This window comes from Trichoplax adhaerens, genomic scaffold, assembly GCF_000150275.1.
Source record: "Trichoplax adhaerens TRIADscaffold_6 genomic scaffold, whole genome shotgun sequence".
NCBI lineage: Eukaryota > Metazoa > Placozoa > Uniplacotomia > Trichoplacea > Trichoplacidae > Trichoplax > Trichoplax adhaerens.
In genome coordinates this window covers 1,812,146-1,837,815 of record NW_002060948.1, presented here as the reverse complement: position 1 = coordinate 1,837,815, position 25,670 = coordinate 1,812,146, and the positions used below count along the sequence as shown (strand labels likewise).

At 32.3% G+C, this 25,670-nt stretch overlaps 3 protein-coding genes across 3 annotated transcripts; 2 read left to right on the top strand and 1 right to left on the bottom strand.

Annotated features, from left to right (window-relative positions):
• Positions 1 to 3,951: 3,951 nt before the first annotated feature.
• On the top strand, positions 3,952 to 8,881 carry TRIADDRAFT_57302 (uncharacterized protein; the record flags this gene model as incomplete). Its single annotated transcript, XM_002113618.1, has 11 exons — positions 3,952 to 3,978; positions 4,925 to 5,221; positions 5,319 to 5,445; positions 5,617 to 5,673; positions 5,707 to 5,733; positions 6,084 to 6,197; positions 6,604 to 6,720; positions 6,975 to 7,091; positions 7,859 to 7,972; positions 8,525 to 8,641; positions 8,724 to 8,881. The coding sequence occupies 11 exons, from the start codon at positions 3,952 to 3,954 to the stop codon at positions 8,879 to 8,881; spliced, it is 1,272 nt and encodes a 423-aa protein (XP_002113654.1).
• A 492-nt stretch (positions 8,882 to 9,373) lies between these two features.
• On the top strand, positions 9,374 to 18,751 carry TRIADDRAFT_57301 (uncharacterized protein; the record flags this gene model as incomplete). The annotated part of the gene is made up of 19 exons (XM_002113617.1): positions 9,374 to 9,524; positions 9,631 to 9,750; positions 9,927 to 10,040; positions 10,342 to 10,458; positions 10,567 to 10,686; positions 10,847 to 10,963; positions 11,156 to 11,272; positions 11,425 to 11,538; positions 12,008 to 12,124; positions 12,200 to 12,313; positions 12,450 to 12,908; positions 13,036 to 13,149; positions 13,289 to 13,338; positions 13,795 to 15,872; positions 16,133 to 16,512; positions 16,622 to 16,762; positions 16,886 to 16,999; positions 17,892 to 17,963; positions 18,228 to 18,751. 19 exons carry the CDS (start codon positions 9,374 to 9,376, stop codon positions 18,749 to 18,751), a joined length of 5,133 nt encoding a protein of 1,710 aa, XP_002113653.1.
• A 1,954-nt stretch (positions 18,752 to 20,705) lies between these two features.
• Positions 20,706 to 23,902, bottom strand: TRIADDRAFT_57300 (uncharacterized protein; the record flags this gene model as incomplete). Its single annotated transcript, XM_002113259.1, has 4 exons — positions 20,706 to 21,199; positions 22,085 to 22,149; positions 22,537 to 22,580; positions 23,822 to 23,902. 4 exons carry the CDS (start codon positions 23,900 to 23,902, stop codon positions 20,706 to 20,708), a joined length of 684 nt encoding a protein of 227 aa, XP_002113295.1.
• Positions 23,903 to 25,670: the final 1,768 nt, after the last annotated feature.

Sequence of the window (25,670 nt, the reverse complement as noted above, 5' to 3'; positions counted from 1 at the left end):
TAAGATTAATTCAACCAAGTTCAGAAAAACTCTTTCTATAGCAATTTAGTCGCTATCCATTTTAAGCGCGCAATTTAAGAACGCAGAATACATATACTAAACAGCTTCATATCTTGATGGGTTCTTATAGATTTACACACTTCTAATAGTATATCTATATTTTGATGCAGTGTTAGTTAGAATATCTGAAAACTATCACGGCATAATAGTAAATCATGAAAGTATCCAATACCGGATCAGTAGATCATTAATTGCGCTAACAAGTACAGTATTAGCAGTTACTACCATTGATTTTAATTTGTTTCAAAGCCATAAATAAATCAAAATTAGTTTTCTTTGTAATAATAAATAAGTAATGATGTATCGAATAATTAGAGTAGTTCCCCTATATAATTGCATAATTAATTATAATTATAACTATAGGCAGTAGCAAATTAAATTTTCTAATTTTGCGGTAGATTCAAATTCTTATGGTTACATTAACATTTTTATGATATGAAATAACTAATTCCATACTGCTCAGGCAGAATGCGCATAGACCAAAAATATTGCATACCCATATATAACATTTGATAATAAAATCCCTTTAAGACATTTTCTGTACAAATTGTTGTTCTTCTTAGTTCTTTTAGTGATTTTCATAACATATCGCGCATAAAATTATTGATCGATGTCGAGATAAGGTAGTAAAATTACATTTAAACAAAATGTAACAAAAAATATACGTCAAGAATTATTAACCTTAAGCATAACAAATCAGTCACATAGAAACTATCATAACATAATTTTGATCCTTCTATTGATCTAATCTAATATTTATCACTGGTACGATAGTTTTAGAATCTCATTATAATATGGATATTTATGTTAATAAATAAATTTAGGTATGTAAATATTTATGAACACCACAGGAATTTCTTTTGACCAATAAAAATAATAATATTGGCAAATAGGCAGGTAAACTCTTGGCTATATCTTAGCATGATCTTCATTCCGATCCACAGCTTCAAAATATTTGTCCGTGCGATTATTGCCCGCTTACTAGGGACAAATCATGCTGTTCTTAAAGTTACTATTAATATGGATCACAATCTTTTCAGTAAGTAAAATATATACATAAACTGAAAATTTGAACACCATTTTTCTGTCATTAACTTATGTTAGGCTGCTGTTAGGCTGCTGTCTATTGTATATCTACTTTAAATTATTTCAAATATCGTAAACTACTATACATATATATGTAGTATTAGTAAGGATCATTATATCTAACCTTGATCATACGATCAAAGTGCGATAACTTTTAAGGTTAGCGTGATCTTATGAGTGATAATTTATTAGCATAAATAGCAATGGCCAAAATACGGCGTTGATAGTACTATTAGCGATAGTTACGTTTACTGACGAAAGCACTACGTCCATCCATTAGTTTACTATGCAATCTGCCTTGTTGTTCTATTTTGGGAATATGTTTAGTTTGTTAATGTGCCAAGCTAAACTTCATGATTAGCAAGAAAGTTAACTACTGCAGTAATATCGTATATGTATCTGCCTACATCTAGTATTCCTTGGACATATTTTAAGGAAGTAAACATATTTGAAATTGATCAAGACTAATATCATCTAGGTCTTGTTAATTATATGATAAAATCAATTACTACAATATTACTGCTTGTCTATCATGTCTTCGGTATTGATTAAAGTTTCTATTGAAATGAAAATTCACACGAAACTAAAATTTTACCCAATGTATCCCACCAAAACTAAATTCAACCGAAATATGTATCCTTACGCGATTCCCACTTGTTTAATATTTTACCTTCGTTAGCTAGTATCTTTAGAAATATAGTGAGAAATTAAACATCAAGTAGATCGGTACTTCTTTCATCTATGCTGTCTCATCAAGATCCAATTTAATGGGAAATTTTGCTACCAAAGCATTTCTACCTGCCTATTATATTTCTTTTAGTGTCTAAAATCATGTATGATAAAGTCTGATTTAACCCACAGAAATTAACTACTACAGTATTGACTCTAGCATTTTTTGAGAAAGATAGAGACTTGCATATATGATCCAACCACTCTTAATGCAACTTATGCAGTCAAATTTAACCTTAAAATAAATCATCTAGTTTCGTGCCACGTCCATTACTTTATCTTCTATATGGGCTATACTATATATTAAGGGCAATAAAGACTTGGATAATACAGATCTACCTAGTACTTTATTAAGACCAGTATTGATTACTTAAATAATAAGGTAAAAAAAATATGTGAAATTGGCCATGACTCAAGTTAACTATACAAGAACCAAACTTGAGAAATTACGTGTAGATTTATAATTACATTCGTATGATAAATCAAATAGATGTAATCTATGATTGACCTAGTTGTATTTCAAAATAGAAATACTTGTAGATCATCATAATCACTTCACAGTTGATTGATCAATTATTAGCATATCAAGGAGATTAGATGAGATCATCTATTTAATTACAGAACGAAAATAGAAGGGATTGATTTTAATGGCAACTTGTATTCTATACTGCTAAGTAGGAATTATTATAAATAGCATTAATAGCACCTTTACTATCTGTCTCAATTATAGGAAATGCTTTATTCAATATCTAGGATTAAACTGAATAACTCGATATATTGTGTTAATATATTTGGAGATTTCTTGCTTAGTAATTTCATCATGATGAGTAACTTATGTATATTTATTACTAAATTTCCGAAAATGTCATTTTCGGTTAACTTGTGAGCTACGTAGCATGATTTCAGTACTATATAGTTTTATGTAACAATATTATTGGCACTTGTTAATAGTTGTTATAACTTGAAATTATAACGTATGTATTTATGAAAATTAACTCAAAGTCTCCAATCTAAGTATGTTTGATATTGATATACGTGTATATGCTTTATAAGATTTTTCATATACAATTACCTTATAGTATAAAAATATAAACATTATTAATTTCGAAAAGAACTATGTCCTCCCTAAGTACATTAATTAATTCATAAAATGTCATTGTATTCTTTGTTCAGAAAAGTCTATCATAGATGTTAGCAACAGATGATTGCAATTGTGGGACATGGTTAATTTTTACTTAGTTTACATTAATTCATATATCGACATTCGACCTTCACACTTCGATCTATCCCTACAAATTAAACTTACATAAAGAACGGAATAAATTATAACATCTATGCATATTCATTTATCAAGATCTTTCATGATTTTTCACCGTATCAACTTATTTATTAGCTGTAGCAGTACTTGTATATTTATTGAATTACTTTCCTGTAAACCTAGTAGGAAGCTCATGTTGATTTTATTATTTATATCAATAACAATGCAACTCCGTAAGTATAAATTATTTTATACAAGAACTAACGGCAACACTTCATTTCTATCCTGAAAATTGAGGTAGCTTAAAAGGATCAATCAAAAGGGCCTTTATAAGCGCTAACTATAACCAAAAAACAACAACATATACTTAGCGGATAGAAAAATAAATTTTATTAGGGTAGATTTTAGAATTATTATTCCACTACATGCGGATAAATAAAAGTAACTTCTATCAAACTAAAGTAACCACAAAATTGTATCGCCTACATCTATCCTCATTATGACAGTAGATGGTTGTAACGATTGTATAATTTTCACAATATAATACATTAGTTATTAATAAAACTAATTCTAGTTTACAATTGATGCAATTTAAAAGTATAGTCAAAATTTTAATGAAATTCCAATATTATAGCCCAGCGCATAAATAATATTAGTTGATAATATAAGCTCTAAATTCAAGGTCTTATACAACAGCCTACTAATCAGCATTGTTGATTTAAAGCTATTTCAGAATAAATTTTTATAAAATTACTATATAAAATATACCATATGTACGAGTATCTAGTAAAAATATTCAGTTTATGTTAGTATTAGCAATGCACACGTTCAGCTGTACGAGTAAGGTACGAATACCGTTGTCAATTATAGATTATCTATTAAACATTCAAGCTCAAAAAGGTATGTAACAGATCATCAATCACTTTAAATATTAGCTTACGATCTTCAATACTGATCTGTAGCTGTTGCTAATTCAGTAATACTAGTATCAAGACATTTAAGAGGATTATAGTTCCGGTATAACATGCCATATTTAAATTACTTTATGTATTAGCTTACGATCTTTAATGTTGATCTGTAGTTATTGCTAATTTAGAAATACTGGAATCAATACATTTTAAGAAGACTACCTTATAATTTAGCAATGTCGTACGGTATATCTAGTACAGTTTTGCTTTTCGTAAATATCAAATATGTTTCTACAAGTATCTGCATATTTACATCCAGCTAGGCCCTAAACACGACTGTTGCTGTTAATTTATCAAAACAACTCCAATAAAATTTAATATTTAAAAGTTGTTCAATCATGTAGCTACTTTTATAGACCTTGTATATGTTACAGCTGCAACCCAAATCCCGGCTGTTATTTACAATAGACCGCTAAAATTCGAATTAGGAGTACTCATAGTCCTATAGTTCAAGAAGGACTATTTGCTAAAGAAAAAAAACCAAACTACGTATTATTAAACATTTACGTAGAGCAATAAAATCTATTAGTATAATTAACATTATACTTAAAGTACTGGCATAGCCCACTAAAGCCCCAAATTCTAATATTTTTGCATTTAATTTGGATTTTAGTCGGATCATGTATACGTACGCATCAGTCTCGTGTCCCATTATTTGCTAACTAGAGTGTTATTCTCTTTTACTTTTCATCACTATGATTATGTAAGCTAGTACAGCATAAATATTTTTCTATCTGAAACATTGGCTCTTCGCAATCTATATTTCAGTTATCATCCAAGTTACATATCTCATTCTCCCATTCTTTCAATTATGTTATCCTAGGGATGTATTAAGATCGTCTGGTCAGCTGAAATTCGTGGCTATGTGACAATCCACTTGCTCAAGTATTACAATCAACACGAAAGAGATTGGACTGGGGGGAAATGCGATACATTCTCTGCTTGTAATTACTATTTTTACTTTTGTATCGGTAAATCCAATCAATATGGCTGCCAATATGCAGCTTTTACTACCATTATGTTTGATGGAAGTGAAAATGTCAATTTTCCATCGGATGTAAAATTAACTGATAGTGGCCGTAAAAACCCAATTATCTTTCCAATTCACGAGCCTTGGACGGTATAAAATGATAACAATTTCGTTGAATGATAGCTTTAAACGTTCGATTACTCTATGCAAATAGAAACTTTATTCACGTTATTGAATTTACTGATAGGGTAAATTTCGACTTCATATCACGGCCTATGATCAAGATTATTTTGATGGACAAGACGATCTCCTAGATAGATTTAATAATAATATTGACGTCTCACCTGGTCATACCAAGACATTTGTCTTAACCGGTCAGCGACCAATAAATTACAAATCTATTTTTCGCATCAAGGTCCAGATGCAATGTGCTAATGGTTATAGCGGCAGCAGATGTCAAGATGGTATTTTTGAAATAAATTTTTGCATCATCATCCCTAGTACTATATTCCATCCCTGCGTATAAACTTGTATCTACTTGACAGATTACAGGATGTGTCGAACAAATCCTTGCCGAAATGGAGCTGCTTGTATGAATACAGGTATAAATAAATACTTTTGTTCGTGCCTTCCAGGATATACGGGGAAAAACTGCGAAAATAGTAAGTATTTTTTCCCATAGTACTCATTGAAATAGTTCATGATGGAGCTCTAGAAATACATAAAAGCTATATCAAATCCGTTTATGATCATATCAAAATACATTTTTTTTTAGCTTGATATTTTGCTGTTCCATACACACTATTCGAATATGCAGTATTATTATTTTATATTTGAAAGATTTACTCTATCTAGAATAAATATGTTTGTTACTTACGGATATTCGATTATTGAAAATGTATTTAAGTTGTAGCAGTGCCAAAATCGAATATTTATGTAGTTATTAATAAGCAATATCATTCCTGCTTTTTGGGATATTTTCTAAATATAACGAACTTATGTCACTATATAGATGTTAATGAGTGCTTATCTAGCCCTTGTCTCTCTGGCGGAACCTGTATTGATGGTATTAATGGTTATACATGCCAATGTCCTAATGATTGGACTGGAATTCGATGTGAAAAAGGTTGCTTCCATATTTGTTGAATTATTTCTTTCCTATAACTGCACATTCAGATCAATTTTCGCATTTCTACTATTACATCCGTCATTTTACCTATTTTTGATATGAATGATATCAAGTTTACAGCTATAGTAGCATATGGATTAAGACACGATTCGTCTAATATATTTAAAAGTTATTTCAACAGCGGCTAAAGTAAAAACTAATGGGTATCATTTTGAAAAAACAGTAACAACGAGCAATATGTATAACAGCACGCAAAATATGTAAAATCAATTATTATCAGATCAATTTTAGGCTTATTTTTCTATATCTTGAAACAGATCTTATACAGTAATAATGAATAATAAGCAGGATAAATCGCTTTTCAAGTAAGTCGAGACTTAATTTTTCTATTTCTTGAAAACAGATCTTCATATCTGCCGAAAATCACCATGTCAAAATGGAGGATTTTGCCGCAATACAGGACCAGATGCATATACTTGTATTTGCTTCCATTCATTTACTGGTCGACACTGTGAGCAAGGTATGCAATTATTCCTAGTTAGAAATGCAAATTATTTCAGATTTTATTTTAGAAATCTTATTCTACTCATAAAAATTCAAATATAATTGCCTATGATGTTTAATTAACACAAAATTAAAGTAATTCTAGAAATAGCATGTTGCACTTATTCTAAACTAAAAATGTCGTTGTGCATGCATCTATAATATCGATCTATTTTAATGAAAGTTTCTGTAACAATAATATCCTGCCTAATTTATTTTAAATGTCGATAGATTTAAATTCCTGCCGAAGTTTACCTTGTCGCAATGGTGGAACTTGCTTCAACATTGGTATCAATCAATTTCGATGTAATTGCCTTCCTGGACATAATGGTTCAGACTGTTCCATAAGTAAGTTACACTTGGCTTTGTCATTGATATTTAAACGAAATTTTCCTGTCAGCGTTTAAATCTTATTGGTACTATAGCATATCCAATATGGTAAATTTCTGCTGCACTAGATAATAGTTATGTTTAATTGAAGAGAATGCTCATAATCTGACGCAATCTTTATGACTATTATTAAATTAATAAATGAAGATATTAATGAATGTGCCTCAAGCCCATGTCCTTCTTACGCTACGTGTCAAGACAATGTTAATCATTTTCGCTGCCTATGCCCTAACGATAGAACAGGGAACTTATGCCAACATGGTAAATTCACATTGTATAAAAACATGGAGATATAAATCGAATTTATAAATGCAATTTCAATTACATCAATATTCAATTTCACCTATGCTATCTTTAAAATCTATCATGATTTACTAGTATCCGGTCAATATTAATGGAATAATTCTGTTATGAGATTTAACAAAGTCAATATACCTGTATTTAGATTTAAATTTTTGTCGCCATAATCCATGCAAGCACAGTGCTACCTGCTCTAACACTGGACGAGACAGCTACAGTTGTCAATGTCAACCGGGTTATACTGGAAAGAATTGTACTATAAGTATGACTAAAGGACAATTACATATCCTTGATTAATTTAGATTTTAGGAGCTTAATCATCATCCTAATTAATTTCATACAAGTCTAAATCGTATTCATTCATTGCCAATTTGTCTATAAAGCATTAGTATGGCGCTAATTAGATAATTTGTAATTATTGACAGAAATTGATGAATGTGCATCCGGTCCATGTTCCAGATTTTCTACTTGCGTCGATGATATTAATGGATATCGTTGTGTTTGCGCTACCAATTACACCGGCGTACATTGCCATAATGGTAATAAGTAGCTCAAATTGAATGTATAGCAATCAGATTTTAATTTTTAAATTTAAAAAAATATAATGATAATGTGAGCAGTTTACTCTATCCATATCCAGTGGGAAAGTTGACTATGTTAGAGTATTAAATTCTACAAAATCGAACCTGGGTGTAGACAAAAGAATTAAAGGATATCAAATGTCTTGTAATAGGATTTTATATTTATTATACTTTAAGAAATGTTTTAATATACTCTTACTTATAAAGACTGTAAAGGTTGAAAGCTGAAAGCACCTTGTAGCTCAAAATGGATGCTATGTTTACAATAAGTTTAAGATTATTTTGTTACGGATATTAACCAGTATGTTATGCACGTTAATGTATACAGATTTTTAGATAATTTTCAATTTCGAAATTTTACATGAGACGTAAATTCAGGCCGATATGCAATATGCTTATAAATAATCTGCAATACTTGTTTACGACAAATGTGATAGCTTATTGTTTATCATAAATTGGATAGAGAATACTATGAGTTATTCTTATACGCGATGGTTCTCCTTTAATTAGATCTCAACGCTTGCAGAAACGAACCCTGCGATAACGGCGGAAGTTGCCATAATAACGGGGCTAATCAGTATAAGTGTCTTTGTAGAGCTGGCTTTACTGGCCAACATTGTCAGACAGGTATTCTAGGTTGATTACTATTTGAGCTAGATAATTATTAGTGTTAATTAGGAAAAATCTTGAGAAAATATTTTATCTGCAGATATCAATGAATGTGCTTCAAATCCGTGTCATCGACAGGGTTCAAAATGCCTAGATAGAATTCATGGTTATGAATGTTTATGTCCATCAGATTGGACTGGAAAACATTGCGAACAAGGTTATTATTTCAGAAAATTACAACTACCAAATGCTGGATAGCAACTACACCGATTGATAGATAGAAGATGTTATAATGTCCTGCAAAGAATTGGAATCTATAACTGTATTACAGTATCAGTAAAGAATATACGATGAAAATTTACGATCTCAATAAACTATCTTACATATCCCAATTGAAGGACATACGTTTATTTCCTAAACTTACAATATATCACTGATTGGCAGGAAAGAATTATGACTACTATAGATGAAAGAACATTAAATCAGAATAATAATTATAAAAAATTAATATAGTATTTCTTTGCATCAAGCCAGCAGTTATTGGTTTTGCTTTACTCATATAATAAATTGGCTTAACAAGTTTAACTATAGGCGATAGATAGAATTGGTGTTGCATCGATCAGCACTCATTTAGGCATAAGAGTGAGAATCAGCAATTTTAATAATTGATAATTAGGTAGACTATATACAAATATAAAGATGGCTGAAAAGGATTATTATTAGCATTAGTATTATATGTACAATCAAATAATGGCAGAAAATAACTTGATTAATCTATTAATAGATCTAAATACCTGCAGAAGTAATCCATGTAAACATCAAGGAACTTGCTTTAATACTGGGCCAGATCAGTTTTCTTGTAATTGCTTAACCAATTACACAGGATCTACTTGTGAAACATGTTGGTATTTAATCTTTCAGTTAGACTAATAATATCCTTGATAAATTGAAATCGGTACTCGTCTTTAAAGCTTAAGCACATCAATTATGGATATTTATATTTGCAGTTGATATCGATGATTGCTATCCGAATCCATGCAAGCATGTTTATTCAACTTGTGTAGATGGTATACAATCCTATACTTGCCACTGTCCTTCAGGCTGGACAGGCAAACAATGCCAATCAGGTAAGATAGGCCAATTTTATAGTTTTTAAAAGTTTAGATCAATTATTCCCAATATTCATACAGTGCAATCTACCAAATGTTTAACAATTTCTAAATTAGCCTAAATTATGGCTAAAGCCAATATATTTATTATCATTTATGATTTCACATATCTCTGATATTCTATCATGCTTTAGATTTATACTCTTGTAGAAGTTCACCTTGTAAACACGGTAGTTGTAACAATACTGGTCCAGATAAATATTATTGTAATTGCACTTATCAATGGACAGGAATTAACTGTGATAGTGGTGAGTTTAAATATTTCTTCTACTAAAGTTTTAAATATACAAGATATTTTCATAATTGTTATACTATACCGATTTAGACTCTAGTACTTCTTGGACGAGATCATTTATTCGCTCTTATATTGAATAACGTTGTTTAATACAGGCATTTCATGTATTCTTACATCACAATTTAACCATGATAAAAGCAATTTCATATCAGATGACTTAGCGTAAACATATAGGGTATTTTCGCAATTATTATACTACACCGATTTTAGACTCGTACATCGATCGAATCTAAAACGTAAATAATTAAATATAGATCTAAATTCCTGTCAAAGTAGCCCATGCAGAAATGGTGGAAAGTGTGATAATACCGGTCCTGATAGTTTTAAGTGCCAGTGTCCTAGTAATCATACCGGATCGTATTGTGAGACATGTAAGTTTCTCTAAGTGGTATCAAATTAATCCAGTGTCTAGTCTGTCGATATAAATAGTGTAAATTTCAGGTTAACCGTGATAAAATTTCCTATATTACATTTTATAGTCGATATTGATGATTGTAAGTCAAATCCTTGCAAGCATATCTACGCAAAATGTATCGATAAAATTAATAATTACCAATGCTTGTGCCCTTCCGATTGGACAGGAAAGCATTGCGACCAAGGTGATTGTCTTAATATGAATCTAATTGATTGTCTTCTCTTGTATAAATCATTCACTGGAAGTTGATCGCAAGCTTAAGTTTACACGTGTCAGTAATTATTTATCTATGAAATAATTTGTATGAAATCTCTCCTGGATAATGTATATATATATATATATAGATCTAAATAGTTGCCGTAGCTCGCCTTGCAAAAATGGGGGATCTTGTACAAATGTCGGTATTGAACAGTATCAATGTACATGTTCTGCTAATTGGACGGGAGAAAACTGCGAAAAAGGTAACAAGAATGCAAAAATTAACTGTAGGCTAAACCTTGAGCAATAATAATTTATGTAGCAAATGAATTAAATTTATGTCTACATGCAATAAAATGTGAAATACTATTTAGCGACTAGTTGATGTTTAATATCGTTATTTATGTTGAATTTATTGCACTTAAATTGCAATTACCCTTGTCTATTAAAATTAGATATGAACTCATGTCGTTTAAGCCCATGTTTTAATGAAGGAAGCTGTCAAAATGATGGCCCAGATCTCTATAAATGTCAGTGTCTTCAAGGATATGAAGGACAACGTTGCCAGAATGGTAATTCTCATATTTAAGTATAATGCAAATGTAAAGTACCATAGCTAAATCTTCTCTCATAAGCGATGTCATGACAAACTTTTTCATCCTCGTGGGTAGAGCCGTCATACGTGTATTCAGCATTATTTACGAGTGTCTTCTTTTAACTTTAGATATTAATGAATGTGTATCCAATCCTTGTGGGAATAATGGCACGTGTATTGATAGAATAAATGATTTTCATTGCATATGTCCAGTATCTTGGACAGGAAAGACTTGTAGCGACGGTAAGATATCAACTCTACTCAATAAGAAATTTTATATATGATTTCGCTTAATAAAGATTGAAATTGTTTGTATGATAGAATGCTCTCCTCCCCGAATTGATATTAAAATATTGTCCTATAGATGGGATTAAAACCTAAAATTCTATACTGATTCTATTTTAAAGAGAAAATGCTATGATTGGTTATAGGAATAATTAGGATATTATTACTAGTTCTATACCAAATACCAGCCAAATAATTTTAACATTTTTATGTCAATTTTATAAATTCATTAATTCTATCATATTTAATATAACAATCGTAGCATGAAAGGTATACATATAAATCTTTAATAAGCTTACAGCTGATAGTAATATGTTAATACTAATTAATAGATACATGGATAACGTTGTTACAGTAACTATTTATTTGGCAGTAAGTAGCATTATATGCTGTTAGTTATATTTTCCTCCCATTTGTTATACTCTAGATATGAATCCATGTCGTAGTTTTCCATGCGAAAATAATGCTAAATGTACCAATACTCAAGTGAATACATATAAGTGCCAATGTCCAAAAGGATTAACAGGATCAAGATGTCGAGGAGGTAAGAATAATATTTACAATAAATAAACGAAAAATTCAGCATGCCTTAAAAATATTATCCTGCACTATCGTTCAGATATTAATGAATGTTTACGACATCCATGCATGCATAATGGTACTTGCATTAATCGATTTGGTAGCTACTCTTGCAATTGTCCCGTAGGAATTACTGGTAGCCACTGCGAAGAAGGTAAAATCATTTTGTATGTGAAGGATATAATGGTGACAATGTCTATTATATTTCGTTGAAGTTATTATCTATTCTACATTATCCATAGCTGGTGTTTCTAAGCTATACACTAACTAATCTACTAAAAATTATTTAGACATTATCGATTGTACACCAACTACCTGTCATCATCAAGGAAAGTGCCACGATACTATGGGGTCTTATTCTTGCACTTGTAAGAGAGGATTTACAGGTATCCATTGTGAGACTAATATCAATAACTGTCAATCATCACCTTGCCAAAATTCTGCCACCTGTATTGATGGAGTCGACAGCTATCAATGTTACTGTCCTGCAGGATTTACTGGTCATCATTGTCAAGTTAATATTGATGAATGTTCTAGCCAACCTTGTATGAATAATGCTACATGTGTTGATGGTAATCATGGTTATCAATGTAGTTGCATGCCAGGATTTCATGACACTTATTGCCATATTAACATAAACGAATGTCAATCATTTCCTTGCTTAAATGGTGGAAATTGTGTTGATGGCATTAATGGTTATACGTGTAACTGTACGGGAAGTGGGTTTCAAGGTGATCACTGCCAGAAAAGTAAGTATATAGATTAAGAGATTTACAACAGTTTCCGTTAGTCAGGGATACGCCATGATTGTCTATTACCACTTTATATCATTTATAAAAACGAATCTTACTCATTTTTTCTTCCCTATAACCTAAGATATTAACGATTGCCTTAAGCATCGATGCAAGAATAATGCAAAATGTATCGATTTGCTGGATGATTATCGTTGCCAATGCCTGCAAGGATTTACTGGATATTATTGTGAAACAAGTAAGATTGTAATAAATTCAACATATTACAGAGTCAAATTTTTACTAACTTAAATATCACGTATGACTATACATACCGTATGGATTTTCTAGAGTTTCTAATTAATTCATATTGAACACAATTTGAAAAAATAATACAGATATCGACGATTGCTCCCCTAATCCTTGCTATCATAATGGCACTTGTAAGGTATATAATCTCTTTTATATAAAATTATCATTACTAGATTACTGAAGAATGAATTCATGTAAACAATAACTTAAACAGATCAAAAATACTGCCAAAAATAGAACTATAACTATATAACTATATCTTATAACATAAAATCATTATTACTAGATTGCTGAAAAGTGAGATCATTTAATTGAACTATAGCTTAAACAGATCAAAAATACCGTTATAAAACTATATCTTGTTACATAAAACTATAGTTACTAGATTATTAAAAGTTGAGACCATTTAAACTATTGCTCAAACAGATAAAAAATGTCGTTAAAAATGAACCTACATCTGATTAAATGTAGAAGTTGAATCAGTTATAAAGATATACTTTGAGCGCCTTACTCTACCTACAAGAAAGCGATCACCTTAAATAAACCGAAAGACTCAAACTTAATAAAATTTCTTATCTTTATCCATACATAGGATGAAATTAATAACTTCACTTGCAATTGTCCAGATGGAGTAAAAGGTCGAAGTTGTAATATAGATATCAACGAATGTACCAGTAATCCATGCCAAAATAATGCAATCTGCATCAATCAATTCAACTTTTATCAATGTGCATGTGCAAAAGGTTATACAGGTAAAAAATGTGAGCTGGATATTAATGAGTGCGGCTCTCAGCCTTGTCAACATGGAGCAACGTGCCATGATTTAGCGAATTCATATCGATGCTCATGCCAACCAGGTTATGGCGGATTCAATTGCCAAATCAATCACGATGAATGTTTTTCAGCGCCATGCATTCATGGCAATTGCAGTGATTTAGTAAATGATTATCATTGCTCATGCCAATCAGGTTATACGGGTAAATCATGCCAAACTGAAATTAATGAATGTGCAAGTTCACCATGCTTAAATAATGGCACATGCCAAGATCAGTTAAATGGCTATCAATGCTATTGTAGGCCAGGATTTACAGGTAATAGTTGCCAAAGTGATATCAATGAATGCCAATCAGTACCATGTTATCATGGTGGTCAATGTCGAGATTTAGTGAATCAATATCAATGCCAATGTCCAGCTGGATTTATGGGTCAAAATTGTCAAATTAATATCGATGAATGCGCTAGCTCTCCATGTCTCCATAATAGCCAATGTATCGATCAAATCAATCAATATCGATGCTTATGCAAACCTGGCTATACAGGTATCCACTGCCAAAGTGATATTGATGAATGTCAATATCATACCTGCCATCATAATGGTACTTGCTTAAATTTATTGAATCAATATCAATGCATATGCCAAGCAGGTTATACAGGCAAAAATTGCCAAATTAATATTGACGATTGTACACCTAATCCATGCCATTCTAATGCAAAATGTAGCGATTTAGTAGATGATTATCAATGCGATTGCCCTAGGGGTATTAAAGGCAAATCTTGTATCGATAGTTGTGCTGATGCACCATGCCAACACAGTGGTATATGTAGTGATCTTGCTCAAGGATACCATTGCCAATGCCAGCCTGGTTATAATGGATCTGACTGCCAAATCAACATTAACGAATGTCATAGCAAACCATGTCAAAATGGAGGTATTTGCATTGATGGCATTCATTCCTATCAGTGCCATTGCCGACCTGGTTATACCGGTAGAAATTGCCATGTTGAAATAGATGAATGCCAAAGCCGACCTTGCCAAAATGGTGGCCATTGCCAAGATTTATTAGCTGATTATAGCTGCCAGTGTCCATTAGGTTACGATGGTAAGCAATGCCAACATGATATTGATGAATGCCAAAGTTCACCATGTTTACATCGTGGATTATGCTATCAAGGCATTAATCAATATCGATGTGATTGTAATGGAACTGGTTATCAAGGTCAACGCTGTCAAAATGAAATTAATGAATGCTTAAGTTCACCTTGTGTTCACGGCCAATGTGAAGATTTAATCCGCCAATATATTTGTCGTTGCCAGCGTGGTTTTATCGATCGAAACTGTCAAGTTAATATTAACGAATGTGCATCTTTACCATGTCAACATGGTGGCCAATGCGTCGATTTAATTAACGGCTATCAATGCCAATGCCAACCTGGTTATGTTGGTAATCAATGCCAAAATGATATTAATGAATGTCTTCATGAAGATAATTATTGCTTAAATGGTGGCAAATGCCACGATTTGCAAGCAAATTATTCTTGCCAATGTCAATCTGGCTTTACTGGTCGACACTGCGAAATTAATATCAATGAATGTCACAGCCAACCTTGCTTAAATCAAGGCACATGTATGGACAATGTTGACAGTTACCATTGCTTATGCCATCAAGATTTTACTGGTCTCCATTGCGAGACCAACATTAATCAATGCCTTAGTCAACCTTGTCTTCATAACGGTAATTGCACTGATTTAGTTGATGGCTATCAATGCCATTGCCAATCTGGCTACCACGGTATTCGTTGCCAGTTGGAAATCAACGAATGTCAATCCAACCCATGTCTCAATTATGCCACATGTAATGATTCCATTAATGGTTATCATTGCCAATGCAGGTAAATTAGACCACAAAATAGGAACAACTTATGTATTATTTAACATTGCCGTATAGCACATAATATTGCATAGGATACATATTGCAATGAGAATAGATTTAGTCAGACTTAACAGTGTGCTAAATTATGTAAATTTGTAATGGATGGCATTAAATTACTGAGAAAGTTGTAGATCGTACCAAAAAATTGAAGCCCATTTCCAATAAAACTTGTTTATAATGGATAATACTGCATTGTATAATTAATTAAATCATATTTAGGCCTGGATTTACTGGAAGCCATTGTCAAACTGATATTGATGAATGCCAAGTAGCCAATCAACCTTGCCAACATGGTGCAACTTGTCATAACTTAATCAACCAATATCAGTGTTCATGTCGATTGGGTTATACTGGTGTTCATTGCCAAATTAATATGAACGAATGTTCTTCAATGCCATGCTTTAATAATGCTACATGCCGTGATGAAATTAATGGTTATACATGCCATTGCCCACCTGGCTGGACAACAAATGATTGCAGCCTTGAAGTTGACGAGTGTCTTGCAAATCAATGCCAAAATGGTGCTAGTTGTATAGATGAGTTTAACGGTTATATCTGCAAATGTACAGAAGAATTTACTAGCCGATTTTGTGAACAAAGTTAGTCCTTTTTAACTATTCCATATCCATTTGTTTTTAACGATCAATTTATTAATTGCCAAGCTTAATAGCTAACTTTTATTTCTGTTGTTTCGTACTTGAAATATAGGAATTGATTATTGTTCTACATCTAATGGCACCATGCTGATTCCTTCATTGGCATGTGGTGATTATGGTACTTGCATTAGCCTTACAGATGGATATAAATGTAACTGCGATCCCGGTTATACGGGGCTGTTATGTCAAAGAGGTATGAGATTACATATTTGTTTTTTTTGTATTCATATACCAATTAAATTCTTCTTGTGAACTGTTGGAATCACTAGCTACAAATTGAATCTTACATTTGTTAAACTGTTTTCATTTTTAACAGCAATAAAAAGATGTGATCCAAATCCGTGTAGCAACGGTGGAACTTGCTTAGAGGGTAAAAGTAACTATACTTGCCAATGTCGCGATGGATACATTGGAGAATTATGCCAGCAAGGTTAGTTTCTATAGAAATTATTTTATAGTTCTGAGTGCTACTAAGTTCTGCAAAGATGCAATTACATAAACAAAAATTGCCATAAAATATCTAGTAATACATAGAACGGATAAACATGTCCTGGCATAAGATACAATTAAACTTATGTAGAGATATGAGACGAATACCTAATTACGTTACTGAAAATTACAGTATGGCAAGTATATCTTGATCAATCTTTCATAATAAAATGAGCATACTTATTATTTTACAATTACATGTAGACGTAGAGAATTTGGATAAATGATTTAGTAGCGGCATTTAATATTAGAATGTAATTTGACCTTCATATTGCAATATTTATAATCAAACTAGCGTATGCAAATACTGTAAGTAATATATCTACTGTACTGTAGCGCATCTATATAAAATTAGAATGAGGCAAATATTATTTACGTTTGTTATAGTCAAAAGAAGGCACAAGAAAATTAAAGAGAATATACACGTATCTAAAATGCTGTATTTATAGAAATTAGAATAATTTAGTAAACGTTATCTTGCAATACGTGTTAAATATGGTAACTAAATAAAAAGAGAGAAAGATTAGCTTATATAACTAGATCTATTTAACACTAAAATAAAAATATAATCATCCTTAATTAATATTTTAAAGTTTAGATACAGATAAATTTAGAAAATCTTTTCATTAATATTATGTAGTAGCTTGTCTATGATATTGAGAGAAACGGTTTCTTCGTTAAGATATAGCCGTAATATTTCGTTCATTATGCAACCTATTCATTTAAAGTTAAAGGTAGACGATGTTTACCGTTTGTACCGTGATAGTTCTAACTATTTTAATTACATTTATTTCTTAGTAACATTTATAATAATGTTAAAATTCTTCAAACAGGTTTATTTTCCACTTCTGCATCTAAGTCATTGAGCCTATCATCTATTGGTACGCTAAAACACACTGGCCAAGGTACGTTAACGAAAATATTTCAACATTGACAAAATCATCGCATGTCGTTATCCTAGGAGAAAAATGATTTGAAAGTAAAATAAGCACTAACTTAATTTACTGTAGTAGCATGCATGTAGTAAACTTTAAAATTATTTTATTTCTATACATTAACCTAGTAAATTTCATATAAGAGAAAGGAGGTAATAGTATGATCAAATTCTAAATAGCTTCAGTACTTAAGAATAGTAATTTACACTATTTCCTTCCGCTTTCTGGAAATAGAATCCCATTCCATCATGCTTTTCATTATCTTTGGACTGGGTGGGAGTATACTCATTGCGTTACTAGCAACCTATTATACTTGTGTCCACAGAAGACGAAAAATGACGTTTAAAAGCTTACTCTTTCGTAAACGTAGAGTTAATCATGATCGGGAAAAGATTCAACCTTATCGTAATCCAATTTTTTCACTTCATGGTGAATATCAACACCTTGAATCCGATTCAGATGAAGATGATAATACAGTCTCAAACGCTACTACAAGATCCAACGAATTCCGAATATCGGTTAGTTCTGAGGAAGGGGATGTAGATTCTATTATGGAGTTTGAACTAAAGGAAGATTCTTCAGGTGCTTATATTAATCCGAACTTTGATCAAACGGATGATTCATCGGTACATGTTTATGATTCCCTGTATTACCGACCATCTAATAGCCGACGCAATTCTCAAACTCACCAAGCAACAGTTAATCAACGTAACGAGCAAGATGACCATATATACGAACGATTAACAAATTATACTTAACCATTGAATTAAATTTGTAGTCTTATCCGGAACAGAAAGCGGTATTTTCTGATGAAATTTGTTACTTATAGTTTTAGCTTACGCATACGCTTGATGGTGTTTTCTAACGAATATTTGTATATAAAACATGAATCATAATTATATATATATATAAACAACTAATGAATGTTTCATTTATCTGTATAGACTATCTATTAGCTATTTCCTCTCAGAGTAAATATTAAACAATTTTTACAATCAAGGTATATAATATAATTGTTGCATGTATTGTAAATACTATTATGTAACTGCCTTATAGAAATGTTTAAAATTAAAATCCAAGATATGAATGTTGTTGTATCGATACTATAAGATATATAAAACATACTAGGTAGAGATGTAAATCTATTATAATTTTCCCTATAAATGTTCTTTATCATTAAGCTACTATTATACTAGAAATTTCTTTCTAGTCTTCATTTCATCTTGATTGACCATGGCAAGGAGCACAAGTCGGTTATGGTTTTATTGTAAAATATTCATGAAATACTTGATCGCAACCATTACGGAAGGATTGGCAAATAACTGTTGAATTCCTTGCTTGAATTGTAGTTACCCTGCATGAGTATTGCTAGTTATACTATATTTTCCGGATTGATTTCAATTAGGAAATGATCGATAAACTATTTATTAACAATGCCAATAGAATGCATAATTTAAATCGTCTATGGTTACCAAATACTATCTTATCGTACTGTTTTGGCAGTTATATTTATTTAGACTAGAAATTATTAATAGTTAAATTCCTAACTATGTTTAAATTGATCCTTGCTAATATCGTGAGTGATCGGTTAATTAAGCCATGAGTATCGTTTTAGTATATCTTACAGATCCAGGTATCAACTTCATTTACTGCATGACTTTTAACAATATCTAGTAAATGTAATAACTTAAAAACTCTCAGTATCAATATAATCATTACTGCTTATACTTTATTAGCGATAACGTAATAACTGACCTTTGTAAATCCAATCAGCAATGAAATAGAGCATGCAAGAATAAACTACAAATAATGAAATATATAGTTATCATAGGGTGATCTTCCCACGTTATTACTGACAAATTAAAGTCGATAGTCGTCCGTTATTTATGACTTAACTTGATTGCTATCTTTTTTAATCCAATTTGCAAATAAGACAATCATGATACAGTATGCTATCAACGTAATCATAATCAATTTTCATATAAAATTCCGAAATAAATTGTTTAAAGTGAAATGATTCTGCCTACTGATGTAAATTATAGTTAATGCTAGTAGTATGGATTTTATACCGCTTAGACCGCAATATATCAGACAGCTAACGTTTAGCGTAAAAATTGATAATAATAATTAATCAGAATATATTTAAATAAGAAATTATATACAAGAACACGTATGCATCTAACTCAACATCGACTGCTTTGCTTAATTATTATAACAGTAGCAAATCTAAAATGAAAATTTGATATAAAGCTACAAATAAGATGTAGTCCATAACAAATGGAAACGCAAGTACAGTAGTCTTCTGATTTTAGCTGAAACAAATAAATCCTAAATCAGCAATACATTAAGAATATATTTTGCATCACTATAAGCATTGTATGAATTGAATATTTCGTTAGGAACTTACAAGGTTTGATAATAGCTTATTCTTAAGACAATTACAGCAAGCAGCTCTCATTTCAGTTATTAGTTACCAAATCGAAATAAATATAATAAAGTCATTTAACTACAGGACTAGTGATATACAATTAGACAATGATATCTGTTGAACTTGGAACCTAACCGTAAACATATTCAAATTATATCGCAATTTTTTCTATACTTTTATAAATGTAGATCGTTGCACAGTTAATTGCATTAGAATAAGTACATCAGTCTAATGTTGAATTGTAATTACAATGATACACCATAAAGGGTTTCAATATGCATACGCTACTTATTTTTAGCATTAACAAAGTCATTAATACCATTCAAATTTGGTGAATACTGAAAAAACCATAGAAATGCCATGATTAAACCAGCTGGCTTAATTAGACTATCATCGAAAATAAACTCTCTAGCTTCATCTATGGGTAAATAATAAACATCAATCATTTCACCTTCAGCTTCAACACCGCCACCAGAACTAACTATCATATCGTCTGTACATTCTGCGTAAAAGTATGTTTGCTTACAACCCGAAGTGCCAACACGACGACCGGAAGTAATCCGATGAATTTTATCTTCAGGGATGAAGTAACCGCATTCTTCGAGAATCTCATCTTGCGCAATTTTAACTAGTGATTTATCTTTATCGACAATACCAGAACATAATTCATAAGTAATAGCATTATTAGCTATTTCCATTGGCAATTCACGTCTCGGTTGGGCATCTTTGTCATTTAAGAGCGATGGTATCTCGTCTCCATGTAGATATGGAAAGAGGACTAATGGAAATTATCAAGAAAATTGCAATTTCTTAAATAAATGCGTGGCTATTGGGATGATATTGAAAGGTAAATTGATTACTAACAATTCCTAGGCATGCTACTGATTCTAGAGTATCAATTTATTCAACGTTGCAATATATCATGCTATTATCTTACGAGATAACGGTGTCAAAGGGTTAATCATTTTATGGGTTCGGCTGCAGTTTGTTATCAATGACGGTTCCATCATGCATTAATTTATGAGATATTAACATTATACGGTAACAAGAATATTATTTAAAGGTGACCATTAAGGTGCTCAATGGCTCATTATCATCATGCTATGCATTACGAGATAGAATGTCAAGTAATTAAAAGTTGATCATGTTATTGATGACTGCTACGGTATCACTTTGTTTGTTAATGCAGTGATGATATGGTATTACTTGTGAAATATGAATGTCAATTACAGTAATTAAAACTTTGTTGATGGTTTGTAATGAATTAATTTGTTTGCTTAATGGCAGAACTATTATAAATATTATACTACCTTGCGGCATTTTACAGTCAAATCGTTGAAATGCTTAACAATTACAGTCTTGACAACTGCTAATGTATCGAATGGTTCATCAAGACAGCCCTATCATTAACTTAAAACACTAACTTCCATGATATCAATGTCAAATAGTTTAAATTTGCTTATTAACGAGCATGATTAATGCGAAGTATCAAGATCAGAGGTTTCAACTAGTAAGTATAATATTAACATGAAGGAATTACCAGGAACTACTGTAGGTTCTACAGTATCGCTGCAACATCAATGTGTTAAAAACGATCCAGAACTGAATTTTAACTAAGCTGCGCATCCAATATTTAACTTATAAAGACCGTATTATACATTACCTGGTCTCAATTGTTTCACCAAAATAAAAGCTTGTCTGGTAGTATTCAACAGCAGGATGGATACGCTGACCAGTTTATATTAAGGTAGTAATCAAGAAAATAGCCATTAGCAATTATCTTCTTATCATTGTATATATAATGACACACAATACGAATACATCTTCGTATAATTTTCAGATCTATGTCATGGCTAAGTCATGCTAGCCAAAATTACAACATTTTCAAGCATTCTATTATAACGCTATGCATATAACGAGATAAAAATGTTACTGATTTAGTAAAGAATCTAATTTGACCTTGTTCTAGTCAAGATCGCATGCAAGTTTAAGAAACAAAAAGTGTTTCTCGATGAAATTTTAAAAATAATCTCCTTTTTATCCTATAAAGTATAAGGCTTAACTGAGTTAATCTATGATTGTTTCCATATACTGTAATGAAATTTTGGACCCTACCTGTCGTGCATAATGATATAATCCCATTGCCTTTTCCTTCCGTTCTACAAGAAAAGTATAAAATTATTTATGTAAGTATAAAGACATTCATGGATTCCTGACGGCTATTACCCTAGAATGGATGTGTTATGATGAAATATATTGACGCATATAAATGCAAATATTGTGGCATAACAATGGCGGTGTATATCGTCTATAACATATCGCTTAGCCTATCTAGAAGAGGATTAGCGTTATTTCTCTCTTTACAGCATTTACCAAATTGGATGGCGTAATACACGCGTATACTTTTGACTTCTTGACTTATTCCATAAGCATCAAACTGAGAGCTCTTAAGGAAAGTTGATGACATGAAAAATAAGGTGGAAAAGCGTGATTGCACGTCGTTCAAATCATTCATTCTACGAGCATCAAAGTGAGAGAGCTCTTCTCGACAGCTAAGTTGACGACATGGAAAATAAGGTGGTAAAAACGTGATTGTACGTCTTGTATATAGAATTGCTCTACAAAAAACTTTTACCGTATCAAACGGAGAACTCTTCTACACAACAAGGAAAGTAGATAACGTGAAAAATAAGATGGAAAAAAGGTGATTCTACGTCCCACAAGTCATTTATTCCGGCCGTATACTGTAAAACTGAGAGCGTTGAGTATCTAATTTAACATGCAAATCATGCCAAGCGTATGCATGGAGAATTGCTAGACTAAAAAGCTCCACAGGATCAACGTGAAAACTCTTTTATACAGCAAGGAATGTGGATAAACGTGTACTATAAGATGGAAAACAACATGATTGCATGTCCTACAAGTCATTTATTCCACAAGCATCAAATCAAGAGTCCTTGTAAACAGTACAAGTCATGGTTGAGACCTGAGAGTGCAGTGTATATCGACTAGCCAGCTTTTGATTTTTGATGGTGATGCCCAGGCGGGTGCAAGTACAGTATTCCCAATCAACATCATGGATCTCCTATCCTTTGACACGATTCAAGTCAGGTACGAAATCAAATTAGTTCAGTAAAGTGGAAGAGAGTGGCACAATATTACTACAGTAAATGGAGCTCTGCTGTAGGCCATTTTTTCGACCATCTCGTACAAGTAATATGTTGGTGGCACCAACATTAGGCGTATTTTCGATACTAACCAAATTCATCATCCTCCTCCTCCAGCGTCAATATCCAGAACATCAACAACATCAACGGCTACACAACTAAACGTGACAAGCCTATACACAACTTGTTCTCGATTTTCAATTATTTTGGTCATGGAAGCAGTCCTCACTTACTTGTTCAAATGTTAATCTACGTGGTTTAACAAATGCAGAATCGCCGCAAGGGCCAACGATGACATTTCGAATTTGATCCATTTTGCCTCTGTCCGAGAATTCTGTTCACTGCAGTCAGGTCCAATTGAACCCCAATTTCGTACTTGATTTCAATGGATTACCAGGGTATCACATAAATTGGGTTGTATTGCACCTTGTCCAATGTGTTGGTAGTCGATAAAAATGGAGAATCAATCAAGATTTTAGCCTAGACTACAGTGGAAAGACAAAATTGAATGAATGGCGAAGCAAATCAGTTTGCTAGACCTCGAGACCTAGTATGCAAGAACGCCAGATGAGGTCGCCGCGCCTTAATAGTGCCACCCTTCCGCGGTGATTACAACTATAGGCTACAGTATGGCTTGGAAGTGGATCGTGGGGGGGCTGTCTACGCATGTGGGCAGACCGGACCAGCAAGCACATGCTGCTTCAACGTCAACCTCTGCTGACCCCTAAAGTTATGTAAGGGCTACTACTGATGTACGCGGTAGCGTCCAGCACTCTGTATGAAAGATTTTCTCTTCCTCTGTTTTTACACTCAAGTTGACGAAAGTTAGGACAAGCGGCAAGCTGCCATGTACTGGTACTGTACTGGTACTGTACTGGTACTACACTTCCCTCTTTTACACCCAAGTTTACGGAAGTCAGGACGTCAGGACAAGCGGCTAGACGCAATGAAGTGGTTCTGTACTGGTCCTGTACTGGGACGGATCTGGTACTGTACTGGTACTACTCTTCTCTCTTTTACACTCAAGTTGACGGAAGTCAGGACGTCAGGACAAATGGCTAGACGCAATGAAGTGGTTCTGTACTGGTCCTGTCGCTGTACACTACCTTGGACAACTAAATAGCAGTGTTTATGGCCAATTGGTCATGCTATGGCTTTCTTTTTTACTAGAAAATCGGCTGAATTTTGACTAAGGTAGGGAAGAGGCAAAACAGTTGAAAATCCAATTTTGTCTGAGGAGGACTGTAACGGGGTGAAAGTGAGTGAATATGGGCATGGACCTGTAGAATCCCTCGATTCGAGAGATCCATGATATAGGTCGAGTAGTCCCTGCTCTGACCCTTACAATAGACATAATGCACGACTGTAGAAGGAAACTCTCAGACGGACAGACTTTTCGATCAAATGGGTAGAAATTTCGAAAATTAAGTTACTTCCAGTCAGTATCAAATCTTCTGTGTCAATATTTCGTAATCACTTCTACTCCTTCAAGAACATTGATAACGTGAAATATTACTTAATTAAGTAAAATAAGACAATTATAGAATCGAGCATCCCCTTATAATGATATTCTAACGAAATAGAAGTGTTACTGGTATACATAAGTAAGGTATAGAAAGTCGCGCACAACTTCAATGAAATCATCTCTTTCTTCACACTAGAGTCGAGGAGTCTATGTATTAAGGCAGATTACTCGTCATCGACCAGTTCTGAACACTTATACGAGTATATGAGCGAAGAAGGAAAATCGGAAAATTGACTACGGTTATCATGGTATTGTAACTAACTTGTCGCTCCTGCAATATGTAGAACATCTATTTCTATAAAATACAAATATTCCCGGCATACACAACTGTAGGTGATAGAATAAAATAGCAACCCTTTCAAACAACATGATATTTAAATTACGCTTGAGGATGAAAGGATAGAAAATCGATTGCAATGTGTGCTTGCTCCGCAGTTACTATCAATGAAATAAAAATAAATTTATTGGGTAAAACTGAGAAACCCGTTAGGCCCAATATGACCTGTTACTAACAATACAATCTCGTTAATTACAGCATCATTACTTACAATAATAAT